The following is a 23,972-nucleotide window of genomic DNA, read 5'->3' on the forward strand; positions in this document are numbered from 1 at the left end:
ATGAGTGAGAAACATAAATTGCATGTATTTTTTTTCCACTTACGAAGTTCAGTCATTTAGAATGGTTCATTGCAGGATAGTTGATATATTTCAGGGAAAGGAAACATTTTATGAATTAAATGTGTACAGACACTGAGAGGACCACCTTTTTCATGTCACCCTTAACCATGTTTGCTCAGACCTTCTGGAAAAATCTCGTGCTGTTCGTCAAGCAAAAGATGAGCGTACTTTTCATATCTTTTACCAGTTGTTATCTGGAGCAGGAGAACATCTAAAGTGTAAGTTACAGAGTTTTTCACTATTTTATATCAGTGGAGTTATCTTTTTTAATATTAGAATTTTGTTTTGAAAAAGAGAACAGCTTTGGGAAACAGTGTTAGTTTTATACACACACACCAAAGTTTTAGTTGGTTAAATTATGAAACTGAAATGGAACTTCACGCCATGGGATACGTACTTGAAGTGGCAGGCATGTGGGTGGTGGTACCTTTTGTACTTTTGTTTCTTTTCTCTTAAAATAATTTTAAATTAGAAGACAAATGATGTGTTTTTAACATGTTTTATTTCAAAGTTTATAAATACAAAAGTAAGAAAAATAAATTTAATGAATAAAATTGAGTAAATATGTTTATGCCTAGCTTGACAGCTGAACGTACATGTCATGCTTCCAGTAGTACTAGAAAGAGCCTGAGGGAATTTTTATTTATTTTGTGAACCACAAAGCCTGGAAGTTTGGGATTGGGCAGGGTAAAAAGTAGAGTTCTGTTCTGGGATTTTGCTGGGTCAGAAGGGAGAGAAGATACCTGACTTTCTGGTTTCTTCTGAGTCTCCAAGTCAATGCTGCTCCTATAGAATTAGTATGTCTATTATCTAGATGCCCCAAGAGACGTATGAAACCCAGTGATACTTTTCTCGTCTGGGGTCTAAGCTTTTGCTAACCGCAGATCATCTGTGGAATCATTAAACCCAGAGATTAGAGAAAGAGTTGCAAGGAAAAAAAATAAGCAGCAAATAGAGTAGTTGCCAATGAGAGACTAAAAATTCAAGATTTTACAGTAGGTAATGGTGAACAGAAGAAAATTCTCAGGCTTTCAGACTGGCAGTCATTCTGCAGCAGTAGTGAATCAAAAAAAAAAAACCACCAGATAAAACTGTTAAAGAAGGAGATTTAAAAAAAAAGAAAGAAAGAAAGCAGGCAAGTCCCAGTAGAAGCTGACTGTGATGTAGGTAAGAATTAAGGGAAGAGGGGTGGTCAGGAGACATTCTCTGCAAGAGAGCCGGTTACGCAGAGAGCTGGGAGCACGTGGTAACATCTGCCATGAGGATAAATTTCTAACTATTTTGGTCGCTCCTGAAAACGTCCTTCTGCTCTTAACAACACATTTCTTGAAGGAATAAGTTAAGTTCTAAATCATGGCCCCTGAAGTACAGGAGTCAGTGGCGGGATCCATAACAACATCCTGTCAGACTATTAACATGTCAGACGTCACTCTCAAAGGCAAATTACCACTAAACAAACTCATTTGGAGAAAAGGTTTCAGTGCGGTGTCTGGGTTCGGGACTTGCCTGGACCACATTCTCCACCTTCGACATCCATGGTCTTCATCTAAGTCCACACAGTCTTTCATATTGATAATAATGTTTGCTGCAAACTCCTCGCTAAGACAGGAACGTAGAATTTAGGTTTGACAGCTTTCCCTCAAAAGATGGCTAACATATTTAAATCTGAAAACAGTGAAGTTTAGTTATCTGGAAGATTTACGTCATTGAGCAGCTATCTGATTTCAAATATGATGCTGGACAAACCACTGTCCCAAAAGCCCTTGTAGAGATTTTTGTCGTTCACATCATCTTTTTCCTTCGTTGTATAGATAATGGAAAACTGACTATGTTTGCACTTAACATGACTATATAAAGTAAAAGTATGTGGTGGTGATGGATTAGATGTTCTTCTGTAACATCAGTCCAGTCCAGTCCGAATGTGGGGTGTGTTTTAGTCTGTTGGTGACGGTTTAGTAAGTTGTGTTCCATTGTACTTTCCTTTAGCTGATTTGCTCCTTGAAGGATTTAATAACTACAGATTCCTCTCCAATGGCTATATTCCAATTCCGGGACAGCAAGACAAAGACAACTTTCAGGAGACGATGGAGGCAATGCATATAATGGGCTTCTCTCACGAAGAGATTCTGTGTACGTGATTCCTCTAAGATTCTGATACTCAGCTTCCGTAAGACTTACAAATTGGGGGTTAATAGTCTAAACTAGAAAATGACTGAGAAACTAATGAGAACTGCTCGTAATTTTTATGAAATCTTGAGCCGTGTCTTACTGAAAAGTCTTACAGGGCTCATTTTTAGCACAAAATAAATTAAGACTATCTGCTACATTTTGATGCAGTATTTTAATTAATTTTTTTCTTTTTATATCAACATAAAGCAATGCTTAAAGTAGTATCTTCAGTGCTGCAGTTTGGAAATATTTCTTTCAAAAAGGAGCGGAACACTGACCAAGCTTCCATGCCGGAAAATACAGGTAAAATGACACAGACGGTTTTATTTCTGTTTCGGTGGTTCGTTGCTGTGTTCTCCGAAAACATTACAGCGTAAGCATGAAAGCACCCCTGAAGTATTCCCCATGAGACCCCCCTGTTGCCCCCGGGCAAGGGTCGGTCTGACTCCATGAATGAGGGAAGGGGATGGGGTGTAGGGTGAGAGGTGGCCGCGGGGACCACGCGGCTCCTCCAAAGGGCGCAGCTGCTGGCTCCTAGCCAGCGTTCACCTCAGCAGGAGTATGGGCCCGGGGTTGCCAACTGTAATTGATCTTTCAAAGAAAAGTGGAAAGCTAGATGTCAGTGTGAAATCTTCAAGCTTTTAAATGTTGAAAATGGATTTTTTTGAGGGGTGGGTGGGGAGGTAACTAGGTTTATTTATTTTAATGGAGGCACTGGGGATTGAACCCAGGACCTCATGCATGCTAAGCACACGCTCTACCACTGACCTATACCCTCCCCCGCCCCAAAAACGGATTTAAATTCACACGGGTCGAGAACAAAAGTTTGTGAACCGTAAAATGTGTTTGTAAGCCTTGTGAGGTTGGCTTCTGAAGGTCTGGAGAGGAAAGGAAAACGGGGTCTCTGTTGACTCGGGTGCTTGATTACTGAGTCCCTTCTCCTGCTTCGCTTGAGCGTCCGCCATCTGCTGCGGCCGGTGAAGGCTGACATAGCTCAGACTCTCTGCCCTGGAAATAGGCTGCCTTCTCTGTAACAAACATCGATTTAACTCCGTGTAACCCTTTTAAGGGACCTGTCCCTCCCCTGACGCCTCATCATCGCTGCGTCCCCACAAAACCTTTGCGCCTCGTTTCAGAGTGTTGGATTTCTGGGACCATGAACTGTCTCGTTCAGTCAGTATTTTAATTGACATGGGGGCCCACTTCCTCCGTATAACTCTCACAAGGTTAATGAATAAGACTTGAAGCAGCTAAAGGTTTAGAGCAAGACACGCATTAGTGTTGAGTCTGCTTTGAAACCTTGCCCCCCAGAGGATGGGTGGCCCGTGCGAAGGCAAGGCAGCCGAACGTGTGTCCACTTTTCGGTGTATGACGAGATGTCTTTTCTAATTGTTACTTTAAAACAACTCTTAGCTTATAATGGTTGGCTTGCTTTCCCTTCTTTTTTAACGCCTGTGATTTGTTACTTTTTCACTTGACTTTGTAGAATATGGCATTTGAAAATCTCCCTGAAAATCTGGAAATGTCTCATCACGGCAAGCGTTTCCTTCTCTTTTTTTTTTGTTTTTTCTCTATTCTTTTCCATCTTTCTTTCCTTCCTTCTTTCCTTCCTGATGCATTTACAAAACAACTGTTTAAAAAAACAGAAAAACAATTAAGATGGTTCTGGTGTCATTGCTTCATTGCTGTTCATGACATCACCAGTGATGGAAGTAAAATAAATGTCTTCCCAATTGTGTGCGAGGCTTTTAAAATATTACAAATGTCTGTAAATAATTTTTCTCAGATTATTACCGGTATTAGGTAGTAGTAGTTAATTAACATTTGCTCTTTTACTGTGTGTAAGAGTTTGTACTTTTTAATTACAGTAAAACTTAATAGTGTTAGGAGCTCCCACGATCTCGTCACCTGTGTCAGATGATCCTGTTTCACTGTGCCTCCGCCCACTTGGTCTTCTCTGGATTATTTCAAAGCAAGTTCAAGATACTTTATTTGTAAAGATTTCAGTCTGATACTTGACTCAGGATCAAAAAATAAGGATATGAAGTGGGTGTATACATTTGGACTTCTTTAGTATTGGTGGTAATACTACTTTGTCTTACCAGAGATTTTCAGGTTACCAATATTTTTAAAATGTTTAATTGTGATAAAATATGCATCACAATGGATCATTTTAACCATTTTTAAGTGTACAGGGCAGTAATGTATATTCACATTATCATGCAATCAGTCTCCAGAATTTATCTTGCAAACTTGAACTCTAAGACGAACAACTCCGTGTCTTCCTCCCCATCCCCCGGCAACCACCATTCTACTTTGTTTGCATGAATTTGACTCCTACTAGGTACTTCCTGTGAGTGGAATCATTCTGTATTTGTCTTTTGTGACTGGTTAGTCACAAAAGGTTTCTAAAAAGTCACGTCAGACTACTAATATTTTATTACATATTAATTTTCCATGGCATTTTTACATGTTGGTACCAAAATGGCATTTTTTAAAAAACACTTACAGCCTGTGGTACTGGAAGTTAGATTATCCCACTACAGCCCCTCCTTCCTCTTCCATCCCCGCCCACAGAGATGAATAATGTAAATATAACAAAGAGCTGTTCATTCCTAGCACCGGCAGCACCACAAATTCTGAAAAGTGCATCTAGTCACAGAAATCGATCCCAAACATAATAATGAATCAAAAAGAGGAGCACATTTTAGTTATCGGGCTTTGAATAGAAGGCAGTTTGAAACTAGATAAAATCTGAAAATGTAATCTTAAACAGACCAAGCGAGAATTGGGAAATTAGGGTCATTATTGCTGCTTCAAAAACAAAAGTAAACGCCCCCCCAAAAGTCTGTTAGATCTAATCACCAATCTGCAGGAGAACAGAGACTACAAGAACGTGTTAGATGACCACGGGGTACAGTCAGGATGAACGGTTCCATTTCCAGTGATGCTGAAACATTTACCCACTCCCCCTCGAAGCTGCCTTCAGAGGTATATTGGCAGAATACCACCTTATAGATTGAATTTGACTTTTTTTAAGAAGAACATAAATAGCAAATAAGAGGGTAATAAGGCTTAGAAGCAGATGTGATGCAATTATGAGTAAACTTGTTTTCCTGTTGGTTTTAAAGGTTATTAGGAGGCAGTCTCTAAAGAGGAACTCCCAGTGTCTTCTGAGCAACATGTATTCAAAAATTGGTATTAAAATTTTTTTTCAGACTTAGAAAAAATTGCAAGAACTAGTACAAAAAATTCCCACGTATCTTTCAGTCTCGTCCCTCAGCTGTTAACATCTTGCATAACCACAGCACGTGACCAGAATCGAGACATTCGCATGACTGCGTATCTGTTCTACAGAGATACTGTTGTCTCTCCCACTTGTGTCCCTTTTCTGGTCCACGGTCAGACATTGCATTTAATTTTGGTGGCTCCTTAGTGTCTTTTCATCTGGGACAGTTCCTCAAGTCTTCGTCTTGCACGGCTTGGCACTTTTGAAGAATACTTGCCAGTTACTTTAGAAAATGTCCCTCAGTTTGGGTTCATCTGATGTTTCCTCCTGAATTCAGGTTATGCGCTTTTGGTTTAAGAATATTGCGGAAGTGATGTTGTGTCCTTCTGGGTTCATCATGTCAGAAGGGCTAGGGTGTCAATCTGTCTAATAATTGGTGACATTAAGATTGATCACTTGGAAAGGCAGGTCTGCCAGGTGTCTTCACAATCAGATTACCATTTTCCCCTTTTTTTAACAAGTATTTGGGGGAAGGAGAGTCACCTTAAGGGAATTTCCTTTCATGTACTAGTTTTAGAGTCTGTTAATGGTTTCTTGCCTGAAACAGGTGTCACTTGTGGTGTTTGTGAAGTGATTTTTCTATTTACATCATCCTTTTGTAATTTTTACCTGAAATTCTACTGTAAGGAAGAGCTTTCACTTTCCTTCATTCAGTTATTTGTCAGGTTAGACACACTTATTTTATGGGTTTATAATGCATTATATCATTACTTACTCTTGTTGCCGATTTGGCCGCCCCTTCAGGTTAGCTCCTGGGTTATTTTTACATGACCCTGTTGTTGTCTAACGGTTTCTTACTACATGGCACCACAAAAGATGGTCCAGATTCATTTTGTATTTTCCCCGCCCCTGCCCGGGAATTGGCCATTTTTCTGGGGTTTTTCATATTGAAGAATGGTATTTAGAAACCAATATCTGGGTGCTGGCTGTGCCTGGGGGTCCTGGGGTCTCACAAATGGAGCAGGGAAACATGTGCACACAGACAGACACACACACTCCTATTTCTTTTTCTAGGTATATATATTAAAAACCATGGGTTCATACGGATACCTCCAGTTTTCATCCAGCACTGTAGGGTTCATCCTAGCCATCCATCTCCTTCTCTTTATTTGAAACTCCTTCTCCAACAGCAGGAAACCTGGCTCTCATTATCTACAGTATATTTATTTATTTATTTGTTCTGTCCTGAAATACGCATAAATAGCTTCAGGATTGCTAACCCATACCTCTCTGGAAATCAAACCTGTGAATTAGTGTGCGGTATTTGTGTGTGGTTCTTTAGCTTTAGAATTTATAGTCAAAATACTATTTCAGTCTTCCCTCCCCCTGCCTTTATGTGGCTGTGTTACTCGTCTGTTACTGCAGGTAGCGTCAGTTATCTCTTCGTGTTGCATTTTGGGTCCCCCTCCACTTCCATCCATTTTTATTTTATTTTCTGAGTATATGAAACATACACATGATTCTAGAACAACTGTAGAAAAATGGGTACTCTGCATTGATTTTGTTCCCACCCAACCCCATCTCTTCTGCTCCATTCCCATTCCTCTGTTCTTTCTGCCCTGTCTACGCACACCCCGTGTAGGAAGTCAGCCTCGGTAGTTTCTGATTTTATTATTCTTTTTTGAGCAACACTTTTCAGCTCTGCAGTAAGCGTTTAGCCACCCAAGGAACCAGCCCTTCATAAGATAAATAAGTTCTGATATGTCTCTTTAAATTATTTAGTCACATATCTGTATAATAACATCATAAGTCCAAAGTTGTACATGCCACAGCCCAGATCGCCAGTAGGTTTTCTGTTTCTTAGATTTTAATTAATGGTTGTGTTTCATTTTCCTGCTCGAACTTTTTGGCTAAGCCTGGTCCTCTGAAGTAGATAGAGATTCTCAGGAAAGGGAGTAAGAGGCAGACAGAAGAACATGCATCATGGAAAAAGACGTATCCCTCAACATTTTAATGGCAAGAAAATGGGAACATCCTTAAAATGTCCAGCAGAGTGAAGTCAACCAAGATACAACTACACTATGAAGTGTGGTTTTTTTTTTAACATTTTTTATTGATGTATAGTTATTTTACAATGTTGTGTCTGAAGTGTGTTTTTTAGCTGCTAAAATGATGTTTATCATGATACAAAGCAAAAGAGTGTGGGTAACTTGCTTTCTGTACTTCTTTGTGTTTCTCAACTTCGCATCGGATATACACGCCCGTGTGCACATGTGCATTAACAGGAGGGAGGACGTGTGGGTTGAGGTAGAGCTGTTGGTAAAAGCCGGTGAGAAGAGTCACAGACCAAAGGAAGTGATCTCTGAGGCACAACCTGCCTGCCCACCCATGGTCGGTCCTACTGGGGAACCACCTGGGTCAGGTGGGTGCGGTGCATCTTTGAGAAAGAACTTGGTTATGCTTCTAATAGAATTCAAACTGCTCTTACCCTTAAAGAATTTCATTGTAATTTTAATATTGAGTCAAAAATCAATAATTGGTGCACTTGTTGGACCTTGGTGACAGTAGACAGTGAACTTCTGGTGAGGTCGGTGGCCTAATGCTGATGAGAATCAGTCATAACAAAATTAGCAGCTCTTGGTGTTACTTTTACAAACCTTTAGATTTCTTGCCTACTAAAATATGGTGAGGCTCACTCCATAGGCATGACACGTTATCTTGGTAACGTGATGATTTAAGCGATTTTAAACACCATTCTTCTCACTCTGTGCCTTATCCATGAGTTCTAAGACTCAGGAGCTTGCATTAAACGACCCTGAATAAGTAATGGCTGGCTAATCAGCTTTTTACAGTCTAAGGATGAATATTAACTTGAAAGGATGCAGGTGGTTTTCATCAGACCTAAATCTTGTGTAACCACAAGACTTTAATTTCTTAATACAATTTGATGATTGTGAAGGTGTGTTGTGTGTTTGCTGGCTGTGTGGTGACTGGGCGTAAGGAGAAGCCTGGCATTTAGGAGACTTCTTGCTCTCCAGTTGCACAGAAGCTCTGCCATCTTCTCGGCATGAATGTGATGGAGTTTACTCGGGCTATCCTCACCCCCCGGATCAAGGTCGGCCGCGACTACGTGCAGAAAGCCCAGACCAAGGAACAAGTAAGGTTAACCCAGCTGTTCTCACGCGCTTGTCTGAATGATAAGCGTGGTCGCTAGACCTTCTGACTGGCATGCAACCAGCTAAGTCAGTAAAAGCTCCATTACACGATGTTTCTTAATACTAATTGAGTATTTTTTCCTCAGAAAATTTTTAAAGGTGACTTTTTTAGAAAAGGAAATTTGAAGCATCACTTTGGGTTCTCCCCGGGTAGCTGGGTCATCAGGAGGGCACAGCCGTGTACCTCAGGACCCCGCCCAGCAGTAGGGTGCACTGGTCCCCTGTCCCTGCACAGCACAAGGACACGGGATTCCGAGTCACCTGTTCCGTGGTGGACTCCGGGCCAACCTGCCGCACAGAGCTCCCGGGCGTGGGGAGGGGAGTTTTCACTGGGCGTCGTCACCCATTTCCTGCACTGGTTATCGCCTGTCTGCATTTAATCGTACTAATCCCCTCTGTTGATGTGCAAGACTGAGACATGATTAAGCAGTGGACGGCTATTTTGGGTTTGGGGGGCACTGTAGATCATTGAACTCCATCTAACAGCTCCTAATGCTTTGTTGAGATTGTCCCCAGAATTAAAGGTTGATGTTGTCTAATTATAGGCAGATTTTGCCGTAGAAGCATTGGCAAAAGCTACCTATGAGCGGCTCTTCCGCTGGCTCGTTCACCGGATCAATAAAGCTCTGGACAGGACCAAACGTCAAGGAGCATCTTTCATTGGAATCCTGGATATCGCTGGGTTTGAGATTTTTGAGGTAAGTCCCTCTCCCTCCTGCTCTCTTTGATTCTGTTTATTTTTCGTTAATAAACATTTCAGAAGGCTCACTGTGTACCAGGTGCATTGCCAGGCACCTGGAGTGGAGTGGTCGGTAAGCAGGTGCAGTCTCTGCCTTTCTAGTAGAGAGTCACACAGTAAATGGCAAAATCCACTGCATTCTCAGAACCTCGAATGATGGGGGGTTGGTGGTCCTGCATGGGAGGGAATTTGTCAAATGTTAGGAACTTCTGGAAAGCCAGTATGACTAGACGTAACTGGGGACATGAGTGTGAGGTGGGACACAGGCGGAGCATGGAGACCCTGGAGGATGGGGTTGTCATAGCCCAGGGGCCGGATGATGGTGGCTTTGGGCGGGAGTCAGGAGCAGCTGTGTGAGATGGAAAAGTGAGGAAAGATGATGATCCCTGTTCTGAAGATACAATGATGGATTTCAGTTTATTTCATTATTAATCTGATTAGATTTCTCCACTCACTGTCAATCCATCAAAGGTTTGTAGTCACACACTTGCTGTGGTTTTGCTAAAACATTGATAGAATTTTGGTCTCCTAAAAGTTTACATCTTTACCTCTCCTTTGATAGACTGATTATATAGTAAGTCACAAATACTGGATGAAATACTTCTTGGGATCAGTGTACTACTTTGGCCAGTTGGATATTGAGCTATCTTGTTTTAAAATGAACCCCTTTAAATTGTAAGTCTGTTCTCATAAAATCCAGACTGTTGCTTGTATAAGTTTTATCCAAACTGCCGCTAGGCCTGTAAGAGATTGCTTTAATATGTACTGATTTGTATGATAAATGCTAGAGAGGGTGTGGAGAAAGAGGAATCCTCCTACATTGTTGGTGGGAATGTATTTTGATGCAGCCACTATGGAAAACAGTATGGAGGTTCTTTAAAAAACTAAAAATAGACTTATCATACGATCCAGCAATCCCACTCCTTGGCGTATATCTGGAAACAGTGAAAACTCTAATCTGAAAAGATACATGCACCCCAGTGTTCATGGCAGCACTATTTACAATAGCCAAGACGTGGAATCAACCTAAGTGTCCATCGGCAGATGAATGGATAAAGAAGATGTGGTATATTTATATGGTGGCATGTTAATCAGCCATAAAAAAGAGATAATGCCATTTGCAGCAACATGGATGGACCTAGAGATTATCAGACTAAGTGAAGTAAGTCAGACACAGACAAATATCATATATCACTTATATGTGGAATCTTAAAAAATAATACAAATGAACTTACTTACAAAACAGAAACAGACTCACATAGGAAACAATCTTATGATTACCAAAGGGGAGGTGGGGAGGGATAAATTAGGAGTTTGTGATTAAGAGGTACAGACTACTATATATGAAATAGATAAACACCAAGGACCTACTGTATAGCTCAGGAAACTATATTCATTATCTTGCAATAACCTATAATGGAAAAGAACCTGGAAAGGAATAAGTATCTATCTATCTATATATGTATCTCTGAATCACTTTGATGTACACCTGAAACTAACACAACATTGTAAATCAATTATACTTCAGCTTAAATTTTTTAAAAATTAAATATGTATTTTTTTTTGTAAATAACTTGATAAATTATGAAGGTGGCTGGGTGCAAATTGCATGTCTGTTGCTTTTCTATATGTAAATAATGAAAGAAAAGATCCCTATTTCCAACTGCAACAAAAACAGGTGTGATACCTAAGAATAAATTTGAGAAGAAATGGGCAAGAAGAAATGTTAAAGACAGCTTTACAGTGGTACTGTGGAAAGCGAGACTTGAAGAAATGTAAAAACATACCTTGTTCTTGGGTGAGAAAATTCTCTGTCATAAAGATACAAATCTTCCCCGAATTTGTCTTAATGGTTTAAAACCTATTAATTTTTAAGGGTCAGAGAAGGACTAATTTAAAACTAATTTGAAAAATAATAAAAAATAAAGTATAGATAGTAAGATTCTGGAAAAGAAATAGAGGCTATGACAAGATATAAAATGTTGTAAAGCTGTAGAAATTCAAGAAGCATGGTTTTGACATATGAACACACAGGCAGCAGAAAAATGTTAGTAAACAGTAAAAACGCAGGATTGCTTAGTGGGAGTTAACTCACTGAGCAGGGCTGAGCAGTCAGGCAGTCTGCAGGGACCCAGCGTCACACCTGCTCGCTGGGCCCTCAGAGCTTACAGAGCCGGGCTGGCCTCGCTTGGCCTCTGGCCTTCCAGTGTCTCCGATTTTCTTTTTCTCACTTTCTTCCTCATTTATTTATTCATTTCTCTTCATCAACCATTCACTAATAAAAGCTGTCTTATTTGTTGATATTCAGCATACTGAGTGTGTCATGGTCTCATTTTAGCTTCTCAGTGCTGTGATGGGGGGTGTGCGCATGTGTGTGTGAGTGAGACAGACCCCTCAGTTGTCATTGTCACTGTAATCACTAGTGTAGCTGATGCCCAGGTAGTAACTTCTCATGAGCTTTCTGAGGACTAGGTGACTCACTGTCCTGCTTGCTCTTCCTCCCCCTGTGTGCTGGGAACATCACGCTTCTGCCGTCTGCAGCTGAACTCCTTCGAGCAGCTGTGCATCAACTACACCAACGAGAAGCTGCAGCAGCTGTTCAACCACACCATGTTCATCCTGGAGCAGGAGGAGTACCAGCGCGAGGGCATCGAGTGGAACTTCATCGACTTCGGGCTGGACCTGCAGCCCTGCATCGACCTCATCGAGAGACCTGTAAGACCCTTCCCCATCGCTGGCCTCTCCGCTTGTGGTCACTGCACACCGAGACGGAAATTACCCTGTCTCATCAGTGTTGAGATATTTTCCAATCTAAATTTCCTAGGATAATGATCCCTCTGACAAAATACCCATTTGAAAAGTGGCGCACTGGTCAGACCCTTGCTGAGCTGTCTTTTCTCGTGGCCTTGTTCCCATCCTCGTGTGGGTGACCGTGCCCTCGGGTGCCACAGTGGCGGCGGCAGCTGCGTCCCCTTCAGCCCTCAGCCTGTGTTGAGGGTGTGGGGCTCACGTCGGGGGCAGTATGGGGGCACTGAGAATAAGTCAGGCCGTGCAAATTCATTTGGGGACAGTAACTAAAGCTCATCCTTGTAAGTGCAGAGATGCTTTGATTTCGCAGATTTTTTTTTTAATTTGCAGTTTCAGGGGCTTGGGGGACAGATACGTTTTTATAGCAATCATAGCAGGCACCAGAGATGACTGTTGGTTTGGTGCTGTGTTGAAATACATAGAACTTTGTATGACTCATTGATGGAACTGCTCCGGGCGACCTCAACCAGGTACTGGTGATTCAGCTCCGCTGCAGTTGCTTTTGCTCAACAAGAGAGTAGCTTTGCTTATTTTATTTTGCTGACTGCCAAAAACGTAGGAAAACTAAAGCTCCATTAAGGATCGATACCAGTAACTTTACATGAAGTTCTGCTGCTAGTTAAGAGGGTGGGGTGTGTTCTAACAGCCGGCAGGTTTGCCCCGTGAGGCACGCCGAGGCTTTGAAGCAGTTCTTTCCTTGCTGCTCAGTCCCTGCTCGCCACCGTGCTGTCCGCGTGTGAACGGTTTAGAGGCTAATGTCTCCAGAGCTGGACGTTACCTGTGGTCGGAGGGCTGGGGGCCAGTCGGGAAGAGGAAAAGCCCAGAGGACGCTCACCCCATCAGAGACGTAGTTGTAGCACATTAGACACTTGGGTTCGAGGGGGTTCGCATAATTTTCGTTTGCGTTAAGAGCGCGTCTTACCTTGTTCAGAGCAGAGCTCTCCAGTCACCTGTCGTTGGGACGAATCCGCTTCTGTGCACCTCGAGCATTACTCAGAAGTAAAACTGAAGGTGCAGGAGTGGCACCTAACAGTGCCCTCTCACACAGACACAAACACACGAATACACACCCTTGCAGATTTGTTGCCCAGAAAAGTTGTTTGGGAATTGATGCAAATAAGGGCATGGGGTGCTGGCTGTGAGCACCAGCAATGACTGTCTGGCTCCTCGTTTGAGATGCTCGTGTATGTGTATCTGTATGGTACTGATAGTCCTGCATTTTAAGAATGTGTTGACTACGGATATGCACTTATAATTTAAGGTGGAAGAGAAACCGTAAGAGTTGTTAAGTAAATCTCTTCGTGCAATAATTGTACCAAAACTCTTCCAAATGGAAAATTATCAGCCCTACGTTTTAAAAATATCTTTAGAGGGTTTTTAAATCTGATGGTTTTGCAACTCTTAAGTGAGTCTTAAGAATATACATTCTTCTTCTTTTTTTTTTTTTCCCAGATTTTTTGGGGGGTGTTAGGGGGAGGTAAAGGGGTTTGTTTATTTAATGGAGGCACTGAGGATTGAACCCAGGACCTCATGCATGCTAGGCACCCACTCTCCACTGAGCTATACCCTCCCCCCTACCTTCTTCTTAATGATACTTAATTGCATTTCTTTTGCTTTATGCTCTGGGACAAAATATATATCATTTTTTTCTTCACTCTCACAGGATGATTTTACTCTAAAAGAATGATAGGGGAAGGTAAACATTTCAACCTTAATGATCAGTCACAGCAAAAGTAGGTGATGCAGAAAGGTTTGGCATTTTCAGTTGTTTTGCTGATATTAAGTATAAATACTATTGAATTAGGATGAAATCAAAGCAGCAAGAATTTATTAAATCCTTAATTACAGCTTGGAAATGCAAAGATTGGGGGTCCTGGGGGTGGTGTATGAGGGGAGTACACAGCATGGCCCTGGGACTCAAAAAATGGTATCAGGTCTAAATGATGCTCTATGTTCAGTGAAGGCAGAGGCCACAGCTGGCTGGCAGTGTCACCGAAGGTTTCCTGATGAGGGTGTTGTGAAGGGAGTGACAGAGTGTCCCAGGGTTCTGTTTTATGGACAGAAATTAGTAGGGGAGCAGCTTCTTCGAAATCCCCAAGTAAAAGGGAAAGCCGGAACAGAGATCTTGACACTGAAGGATGAAGGAGCAAAAATGAAAGGAGACGAAATTATGAAACTTCTGAGTCATGCCGTCACTGAGTCTTTTAGAAAAGATGAAACTATTTGGACTCCTATTTCAGAATTTAGAAATACTGTCACTGAAGGGGATTTGAAATGTAAAAATTATGGCAGAAAGACGAATGTTTCACTTACTTCACTGTTCACACAGAACTTCACTTCTCGGAGCTGTCGGGTGAGTGGGGTGAACTGAGCTCAGTGCCATCCTGGACCCTGCTTCTCTAGGATTCCCTCGTCCTAGTGGCCTTTGACCGTAGTGCCCGTTGAGCAGCCCTGAGCCCCGCAGGTCCTTTAGGTAGAGGAGCCGCAGAGTTGGGGTCTGGGTGCTGGGCTGCCTATGGGAGGGTGTCTCCACCTCTTCTGCCTGCTCCTGTCTGTTACCAGCGCCTTCCTCTGACCACGTGATTACACGGTTTCATTTCTGTTTGACTAGAACCTCCAGTTACTTTTAAAGCAGTATTTGTGTGGAGCCAGCTCTTCCCCAGTAAATACAAAGTCCTTGTGAGATGAGGAGCACTGATCCTAGAGATTTATTCAGAAAGCTGATTTCGTAGTCGTGCCCTGGAATCGGCACGTTCAGTCTTGTGTCGCACACTTGCCATGTTTGCGGTGTGGCAATAAACAATGACCCAGAAGCACCATCAAAAGTAGGCCATCACCCTTCAAACACTTCATTTAACTTTCCTGCGGACCTCACTTTCCTCCAAAAACAGTCATTCCATTGATTTTCAAGCCCAGAGAATGGCAAGCTCTGGGCATGTTTTTCATTTGAGATATAATTCACACCCCCTAAAAAGTCACCCTTTTAAAGTACATAAATCAGTGAGTTTTGGCATATTCACAGAGTTTTCAAGCCATGACCACTGTGTGATTCCACAACAACTTCATCGTCCCAGAAAGAAACTTCCTCCCCGCGGGCTGTCACTCCCGTCCCCTCCTCCAGCCCCTGGGCGCTGATCTGCTGCTTGTCTCCAGGTCTTTACGTCTCTGTCTTTTTTTGGTGAACCAGCCGAGTGAAATAAAACAGGCCCTTAAAACAAATGTATAATTGATAAGTTATTTTACCACCTTCTATATGTTCTGCTTAATAATAGCTTTAAGTACTTCACCAAGTGAAGTGCTTCATTTTATTTAATCATCGCTTAAACAAAAACTTAAGCCGACTAGAATATAAAGTATCTGCAGTATTCTGGCTAGTTGAGGTTTTTATAATTTATCCAGCCCATCACTGAGTATAAATATTCAGTTTTGTCTCTGTATCTCTCATTTCTTTTCTGGTGTCTTTTACTTGCTGCTTTTGGTGGCTGTCTACTTGGAATTCGTCTTTCGTGAAATAAGTTAGTCAGCCGTTTTCTTACCACTGCTTATTTAGCCGTTTGGGGTCTCTGTGTTGGCATTATAGTTGTGGTTTGGCATTACCTTCCATCCCAGCAGTTTGATTTCCATAGATCTTCATGAAGCTCTAATTGTTTTGGAAGTTAAACTACCAAACCCAGTGGAAAACACCCTTGTCTGTACAGCGATGCACGAAACTTGTCGATTCTTACTGCCTCTGTTACCAGGCTAACCCTCCTGGCGTGCTGGCCCTTTTGGATGAAGAGTGCTGGTTCCCTAAAGCCACCGATAAAACCTTTGTTGAAAAACTAGTTCAAGAGCAAGGGTCCCACTCCAAGTTTCAGAAACCTCGTCAACTGAAAGACAAAGCCGATTTTTGCATTATACATTACGCAGGAAAGGTAAGAGTTAAGTAACTCCGTTAAAAGTACTGTGTGTGAAATTCTGCTGCATTTGATGAAGGTTGTAACATGTGCTGATAAACATCTGTAGTTGCTGTCGAGACAACCCGCTTTTCGGATTGTTATATGAACGTTTTTGGTTAAGGCTGAAAATGTTTCTCAGTTTTGTTTTTTCTGTCTCGCCACGTTCGGCCGTGGTCCGGTCCAGGTGGACTACAAGGCAGACGAGTGGCTGATGAAGAACATGGACCCTCTGAACGACAACGTGGCCACCCTCCTGCACCAGTCCTCGGACAGATTTGTGGCGGAGCTCTGGAAGGATGGTGAGAATGCGTTTGTAGTCAGGCGTGGCCGGAGTCTTTTCCAGTTGAGGCTTATATAACGGTTCTTTCACATGTGGATGTGTGTATATATTTTTTACTTTAAAACTTTATTTTCCCTAGAGCAGGGCTGCCATCGTATCGGAATTTACCCACTTTAAGAATACTCAGGTAACAAGACATCTGCCTTCCTGGTCAGATGCTGTGGGTAGTGTGGAAATATGCTAGTCCCAGAACCATGAACACATTGGCCTCAGGCCACCCTGGTCCCAATTCAGTTGTAATCTGGGCACTGGGATTCAGAACCAGAGAAGACTTGTGTGTTTTCTTGTGTTGCGTACAGGTCAGTTGAGCTGCATCCTCTCCCAGCACACACACACACACACAAACACACACACACCCCCCAGCTGGTTGTTTTCATTTCCATCAGTCTTCATAGTTCTTTGTTTGCATGAACCTCAGGTGAAGATTTTGGAGATTTTTATCAGACGAGAGGTTTTGCTGGTGCCAGAAGGACAGAACGTGTGTGTGTGTTTACGCTCAGTGGGACCAGCATCTTCTAGAGCTTTGCTCACACTGAACAGTTCACCCTGGTTGTGCCCACCGCTCTGCTTGGCCCCAGGTCAGGCCTGGTCAGTAACCTGGCTCACTTCTTCTGTGGCATCTCAAGACCTTCTTATTAAGGAGCTGTCTCCTACTCAGAGGTGGAGGGAAGGAAACACAGAGCGCAGATAAGAGGGCTCAGGGCATCTGGGCAAATGGAGATAGAAGAATGACCACAGAGAAAGTGAGTTGGGGGTGACGACCATGTCAGAGACAGTCTGGTCAAGATCACATACCCGGGCTCCAGCGCGGGGGTGGGCGCGGTGCACATGTGCATACGTGTGTCCTGGGGGGAGACTGTGTGCGTGAGACTGTGCAGAAGGAGGGATCGGAGGGAAAGGTTAGGTTTCCAGCAAGTAACACAGAAGCTTTTAATCATTGTGCCTTTGGATGAAAGTCTTCACCTGGCTGCCGCTTGCTCACTGTCACTTGCGATGACTTGGTCAGTCTAGGGGGCTGCATGAGGACGGAGGAGAGAACAGGACCCCAGTATTCATCTCATGAGCTAACTCATCTAGGGGTGAGTGGCATTTGGGGATGTGATGCTGGTGTGGGAGAAGAGAATGAATGACTACAGTGCAGAAGTGGAAAAACTCACAGCTCAGGACAAGTGACCCACTGGGGCTCTAGGGCAGGGCTGCGGCCGGAAGGGAGCGTGAGCAGGAAGGGAGGCCGGTGACGGGGTGTGTGACCACGGAGGGCCCTGACTGCCAGTCTCAGTGGATTGGACTTTCGTGACTCAGTGGCATCAGTAGGTTTGGGGGCCAAGGTCAGAGCACACTTGAAGAAGGCAAGTGGTTCGTTGGATGGATTGGGGTGAAGGACCCCAGAGCAGGGAGCTCAGAATGAGACGGCTGAGGTCAAGAGCAGTGGGTTTGGAAGGAAACCCGAGGAGAAAAGGAGCAGAGGACACTGGCAGTTTACTGTTCGCGTCTCAGACTTTCTCTCTTCATTCTGAACGAGGAGAGAAGCAGGTATTTGGGGAATGAAAGTAGGTCCTGGGCTGCTGCCCTGGTTCTGACTGGTTCTGACTGGTTCTGACCTTGTGAACCACCCTTGACTCTTATTTTTTAATTTCTCAACCAAGAACAATATGGTGGGGAACAGCTGTTGAGCACCTGCCCCCTTCATGGAATGCGGCACACCTGGGCACACACCGACCGGCACGGTTGTCCTCAGTGAAGGGGGTTGGGGACCGCGGTCCCCCCAGAGCTTTGATCTGGTTGAAAACTCGGGACCCTCACAGATGCAGGGACAGGACCGAGCAAGCCTCCACCTCAGCTCCCTCCTCCCTATCTTCTCCTTTAACTCCACACCTCGCCGTCCCGGTGCAGGAGGGCCTGTGGCGGCAGCAGGTCAGAAGTTTCAGGAGCAGGAGGTTTGGTGGGCGAGGGGGGAGTGGGGGCTGCAAAGAGGACACACGTTCCGGACTGTAGGCGCAGGTGCCGTGTCCGGAGAGTCCTTACCTGCCTTCTGGTGCTTTTCATCATGTTGATACAGAGAAGTCACTCGCTTGTTGCAGAAACTCTGAGAGGAGACACGTGTGGCCCAGGAGGCTCCTTCCGCCCTGCCCTGGGCCCCCATTCACCCCGCCTTGGTCCAGGCTTGGACCCCACAGGCTGCACCATTGGCACCGCCCGGCTGTGGCCCTAGCCTTTCTAAAGATGGGTGGCTTGGGAACACATTTGCCCACTTTTGTCTAAACAGGCTAAGAGAAATCTTATCCCAAGTGTGATTCGGCCGTGCCACCAGCTTCCATTCTGGGGTAACCCTGCGTGTTTGCTCTCCTGACGATGCTGCTGGTAGCCTCCATCAGCTTAGGGGACTGGAAACATGCCTATCTGTCTCTCTCGGTGCCGTGGCCTCTGGTCATCAGGTTCAGCTGAGTGACAGGATCTCAGGTGACTCACCTTCAGCGGAGAGGCCGGCAGGGCCGCAGGGTTACACTTGGCCAGTTGCAAGGACCGTGTGTCCCACGTGTGAAGTTAGTGGCAGGCACAGAAGTTTGAAGAGAGTCCTAGGGTGGAGAGTTTATCATGCTGACTCTGGACGTGGAGATGTCTTGGGAGAAGGGGAGCTTTTTCACTAGGAAAAGAAAGTAGCTCTGGAAAACCCCTGGGGAAAGACACGTCATTATTTTTCTCTTTTGACAGCCATATAAATGCAGAAGCAGAAAATGACAGGTTGACTGGATGTGTGGATACATGATGTATGAATATAGTTTGCCCGTGAAGGTGCAATACCTTGACTATAAAACATTTGTGTTTAAATAAACTTGGTGTTAGAGTTTTCTCAAGGCCAAACCAGGAGAAACAAGAATTATTGGTGGCAGCCCTGCCCTAGAGATTCATAGTGCCCTACTTTTTGCTAAAAGATGTTTGGTATCTCTGTACTAGCTGCACACTATTTCTTGCCACTTCCTGGGGTTAATATAGAGGAAAGAACCTAAATGTGCCTCTAGGATATTTTCATGAGTAACACTATGATTGATAAGTGTCATCTTACTTGTGATTTGAAGTTACTTTAACATATTGCAACAATAGAACTTGAATTTTATTTTCCTTAATGGTAGTTAACCTGTTTGTAATTTGTATTTGAAGTAAATTATATTTTTAAAATCTGGTTTGGAAGTAGAATTACACAGCAGTGTGAATTTTTGTCAGTAAAAGCCACTAATATTTACGTTAATCAGAGTGCTCTAGCCTGCTGCAGCCTTGACCTGATTTGCTGATTGCAAGATAATTTTACAAAAGGCAATACAAAGAGTCCCTTATTATGACTCTTAAGTTCCATCCTGCATTTACATGGGGGTAATTGTTTAACTTTGCTGTGATGTAATGCTCACACTTAGAGTTGGGAACGATTCAGCTTAAATTTATTTCACGAAGAACTTTGTCCAAATGTGCAAATTCTCTAAACAGTAACATTTGCATGGGATCTGCCTTGGACTAGCTACCTTTATGCCCGATTGCAAAGTTTACTTGTGATGTCGAATGTCTTTCACACTAACTGAAGTGTTTGTATATTTGCTCTTCTGTCCTCCTGTTTTTGCTGTTTCTCTGCTTTAGAGATTCAGAATATTCAGAGAGCTTCTTTCTATGACAGTGTTTCTGGTCTTCATGAGCCACCAGGTGAATGTATAAAGCCTGTAGATCTTCCACACACAAGGGTGTTAAGCCCAGAGGAAGAACTCGCGGGGGGCTGGCAGGGTGGCCGGGGAGGGCAGGGCAGACGGGGCGGCGGGGCTGGTGTCCGGGTTTCTGTTTTTGTTTTGCTCATAGACCTGCATGAACCTTCATTTCATGCTCAGTTTTTATTATTCTTCAAGGCAACTGTTTGCATAAACAATTCAGTCGCTACTGCCTACACATCGCTTCCTCTTATGCGTGGCTCGTTCAGCACTGCACAGTGAAGGGTCCATCACTACCTTTTCCAGCAGTGCCGTTTGATACACAGTCCTCCAAGGAAATTGTTAGGAACTGATCTGCTTGTCTCTGAGTTACCTTTAGATTTTCAACCTGAGGAATTCCAAAAAGGAGTTTTTTTCTTTTTTCAAGTCATTAACATTTCGTGGACAAATAATTACATAAATCTCACATGTTGGTCTCATCATTACACCTTTTATTTGGAATTTATGTGCATATCTGGCTACTTGGCTTTTTCTTTTGAAATGAAAACAGTGAAACTAGATGCAGAGCTTGATATGTGCAAGTTGAGACTAAGAGCAGAGTGTTAGAGTCTGTATTTTGAACCTGAAATTGAGCTTCAAACATTTGGGCCTTATGGTTTGACTCCTTAGCCTTATTTAAAGTATAGCCTAACCTGTAGACCTACTGTACCTTCATTTAAAAATAAATTAGATCGCTAGAACGCAGCCTAACTGCAGCGAAGAGGCCCTCCAGAAGCCTAATATAAATGAAGGCCGCCCAGCCTCCCGGTGCTGAGTGAAATTGTCAGGTAGTAAAATTCAAAGACCAAGTCAAATTCATCTTATAAAATTTCCTTAACGATGTTTGGAACATAATGCTGAGATCCAAATTCATCTGAAAAGTTTTTTTTAAATATGATAAGAGAACATGCCCATTTTAATCCAAGATTCCTGATAGCAATTTTAACTCACATCGTGTGAAAGAGATTGTCAGCCGGGGCCGGGGAGGGACAGATTATGCCAAAGATTATTCCGTGAGCTGGAATGAATATTCCACAGGAGAAATCTTCATAGTCGGTCATCTTTAGCCTTGGGGGGCAAATATGAGAAAGTTGGGGAGAGAATGAGCTAGGAGGAGGTTTGAAGCTTACAGTCTGCCTGGGACTTGAGCTTCGTTAGGTTAGTGCTTGATCTTCTGCACGTCCTCCCAAAGTAGAGTGCCCTCTTTAAGTCAATTCCTGTAACTCTTGGATTTCTTATCTTTTATGAGGCTTCCAGTCTGGGAGCTCTTGTTGCTCACTGTCGCTCCCTCCTCTCCCGGCACAAAGTGGGCACACAGGAAATCACTGCGGAGGTGGGTGCATGTCCTGCACCTGGTTTTCAGATGCACGGCCTCCCCAGCCCTGCTGCCACAGCACAGATGGCCTTTCCTGGGGGACCGTGATCTTCGGAGTCTGTGGACCAGGTGCTTGTCTGGACCTGCGGGATGGAGCGGGGAGCCCACTCGTCCCTCCCGTGTTCTCACCTCAGCACTGGAAACATGCCTATCTGTCTCTCTCGGTGCCGTGGCCTCTGGTCGAGTTACTCGGCTGAACCAAGTCTCCAGGTCTCCATCTTGGCTTCTCCCAGGAGGGCCCTCCCTCCACCAGGGCTCAGTATGGCCTTTGGAGTTGTGGATAGTATTTCTGCAGCAGAAACGCTCTTCTCCTCAACATGTTTATGGATTCAGACCCCAGAGAAGGGTAGTGGGTTTTAAATGAAAATGGGGGCTTTAGTATTTTACACGACTTCTCAGAAGATGCCGGACGGAGGAGCTGCTGCAGGGCTCTGAGCAGGGACTGCCTCTGACGCGCCGAGGCAGCGGGCGTCTCTAGGCGAGACGGCGCACAGCTGCCGCGGGCCCTGTGCTGTGCTGCTCGGGACAGCCGTGATGTTAGGTAGACAGTATTCGGGAGAACATGCAGGCTTTTGAGGATAAAGGGGGACGAGGGTAAAGAGGTTTCCAAAACTATCAAAGGACACGTGCAGAAGAGAAAGGGACAGAGTTCCTAGAGGCAGGATAAAGAGGGTGTACACATTTCTGCCACAAACCAAAGGACTATTTTCTTTCATACAGATTTCGGAAGTCTAGACTTCTGGGATAAACTAACAATGGAGGATGTAAGTGCAGTGAACAAGCAAAGAGATTTCCTAACCTCAAAGTCATAGGCGAGGTTTTTAGACTGAAAGGGTCAGTGGCGATGGGGCGGCTGGCTGGCTGTGGCTTTAGTCCCCATCTGCACTGTGTTGGAGGGACAGGGAGGTATAACTTGCCCGAATGCTAGTTTACACTTGCCATCTCCTTCCCTGGGTAGTAGGTTCCAGAACCCCCACGAGAGCTGGATGGCAGCTGGCAGGGCAGGAAGGCTGAGCAGCAGAGACAGTGTGAGAAGTGCAGGAGTGAGTTTAAATTACTGATAGAGAAAGCCGTGCACCCCTTTCAGCCTCTCGTGGAAGCAGCACTGACACACGGTAGCAGTAACTAACTGGGGCTGCGAACCAGCAAGGAAGGGCTGTCGGGGGCTGTGGGGCGCCGCCTCGCTTGCTGCGAGCTCTGGGGTCTCTTAGTCTTCTAACGGCCGCTGGGTCCTCACCTGCCCCTTGTCGTAGCAGGAGCGGTGATGTTCTGACTTTAAAACCTTCAAACCAGTTTTTTGTCCCTTCAGTAAGTCATTAGAACCGGGTAGCATAACGATAACTGAGGGTAACCACTTAATCTCGTATAGATCACGTCCATTGGTCACAATCTCTTTCTCGTGCTTTTTTTGACTCTGGTTCAGGTCTGACACAGTTTCTGTGTGTAGTTAGATTGTCATCATTTTCAGTGGATGAAGGTTTTTTGTGTTGCTTTAGCATATTCTCCATATTTTTTTTTAATTTTATTTTTTATTGAAGCGAAGTTGATTTACAGTGTTAGTTTCAAGTGTACGGTAAAGCGATTCAGTTACACATAAACATATATATACACACACACATGTATTTTCAGGTTCTTTTCCATTGTAGCTGATTACGAGAAACTGAATACAGTTCTCCGTGCTCTACAGTAGGTCCTTGTTCATAACTCTGTCTGGAGTCTTAACAAGAGTTGGGAGCTCACGGAGAAGCAGCTTCCAAGTATGGCACCTCGAGTTCCGAGGTCATGTGGGGACGGTGACACTGAGTTCTCAGTTACTGCGAGTGTCAGACAAGGCAGCTGGAGCCTGACCCGGTGCGGGAAGCGCCCGAGGACGTGCTGCCCGGCCTCGAACTTGCCGGGCGACTGGCTCTACGGCTGCTGTCACTGCTGTTGCGCCCTTGTTGCTGCTGCTGTTGTGATTATGAAAAGCAGGGAAATCAACAAATGTTAATTTCCTTGGCCATTACTTAAGGCAGGTCTTCTTTTATTCATGGTGCCCCAAGGCCAAGCTGACAGGTGGTCACACTGGGCGTGAGTTACTTTCACGGGACCTGCAGGCGGAGGAGGGAGGAGCAGAAGTGGGGGCCGCTGTGGGGCGCAGTGGGCTTTGTCTGCCCAGACGACGGTGACCCCTGTGGGGGGTCAGGTACAGGAGAGGGAGGTAAAGGGGACAAATTCAAGGTCAGCTTAACACTGGTGCTTGGGAGCAGAAAGACTGCTTTCTCCTTTAATTGCATGGTCCCTGCCAACCTTGGGACTTCCTGGAGTTTTCCTAAAACTTTCCGAATACTCTAGAACAATTAACAGATTGGTTTTACAACCCAGTTATGGA

At 44.1% G+C, this 23,972-nt stretch overlaps 1 protein-coding gene across 3 annotated transcripts in view; it reads left to right on the forward strand.

Moving 5' to 3' along the window:
* MYH10 (myosin heavy chain 10) overlaps positions 1-23,972 on the forward strand; it is a 118,846-nt gene that overhangs the window by 58,931 nt on the left and 35,943 nt on the right. For 2 of the 3 annotated variants that reach the window (XM_072940634.1, XM_072940635.1), the window contains exons 8-15: positions 180-278; positions 2,047-2,190; positions 2,437-2,532; positions 8,497-8,615; positions 9,219-9,371; positions 11,954-12,127; positions 15,961-16,134; positions 16,343-16,457. In XM_072940634.1, the coding sequence (XP_072796735.1) occupies positions 180-278; positions 2,047-2,190; positions 2,437-2,532; positions 8,497-8,615; positions 9,219-9,371; positions 11,954-12,127; positions 15,961-16,134; positions 16,343-16,457 (1,074 nt within the window). Of the gene's footprint in view, positions 1-179; positions 279-2,046; positions 2,191-2,436; positions 2,533-8,496; positions 8,616-9,218; positions 9,372-11,953; positions 12,128-15,960; positions 16,135-16,342; positions 16,458-20,125; positions 20,189-23,972 lie in introns of all 3 variants that reach the window. The other variant, XM_072940633.1, reaches the window with a different exon arrangement.

Source organism: Vicugna pacos, chromosome 16 (assembly GCF_048564905.1).
Source record: "Vicugna pacos chromosome 16, VicPac4, whole genome shotgun sequence".
Lineage (NCBI taxonomy): Eukaryota > Metazoa > Chordata > Mammalia > Artiodactyla > Camelidae > Vicugna > Vicugna pacos.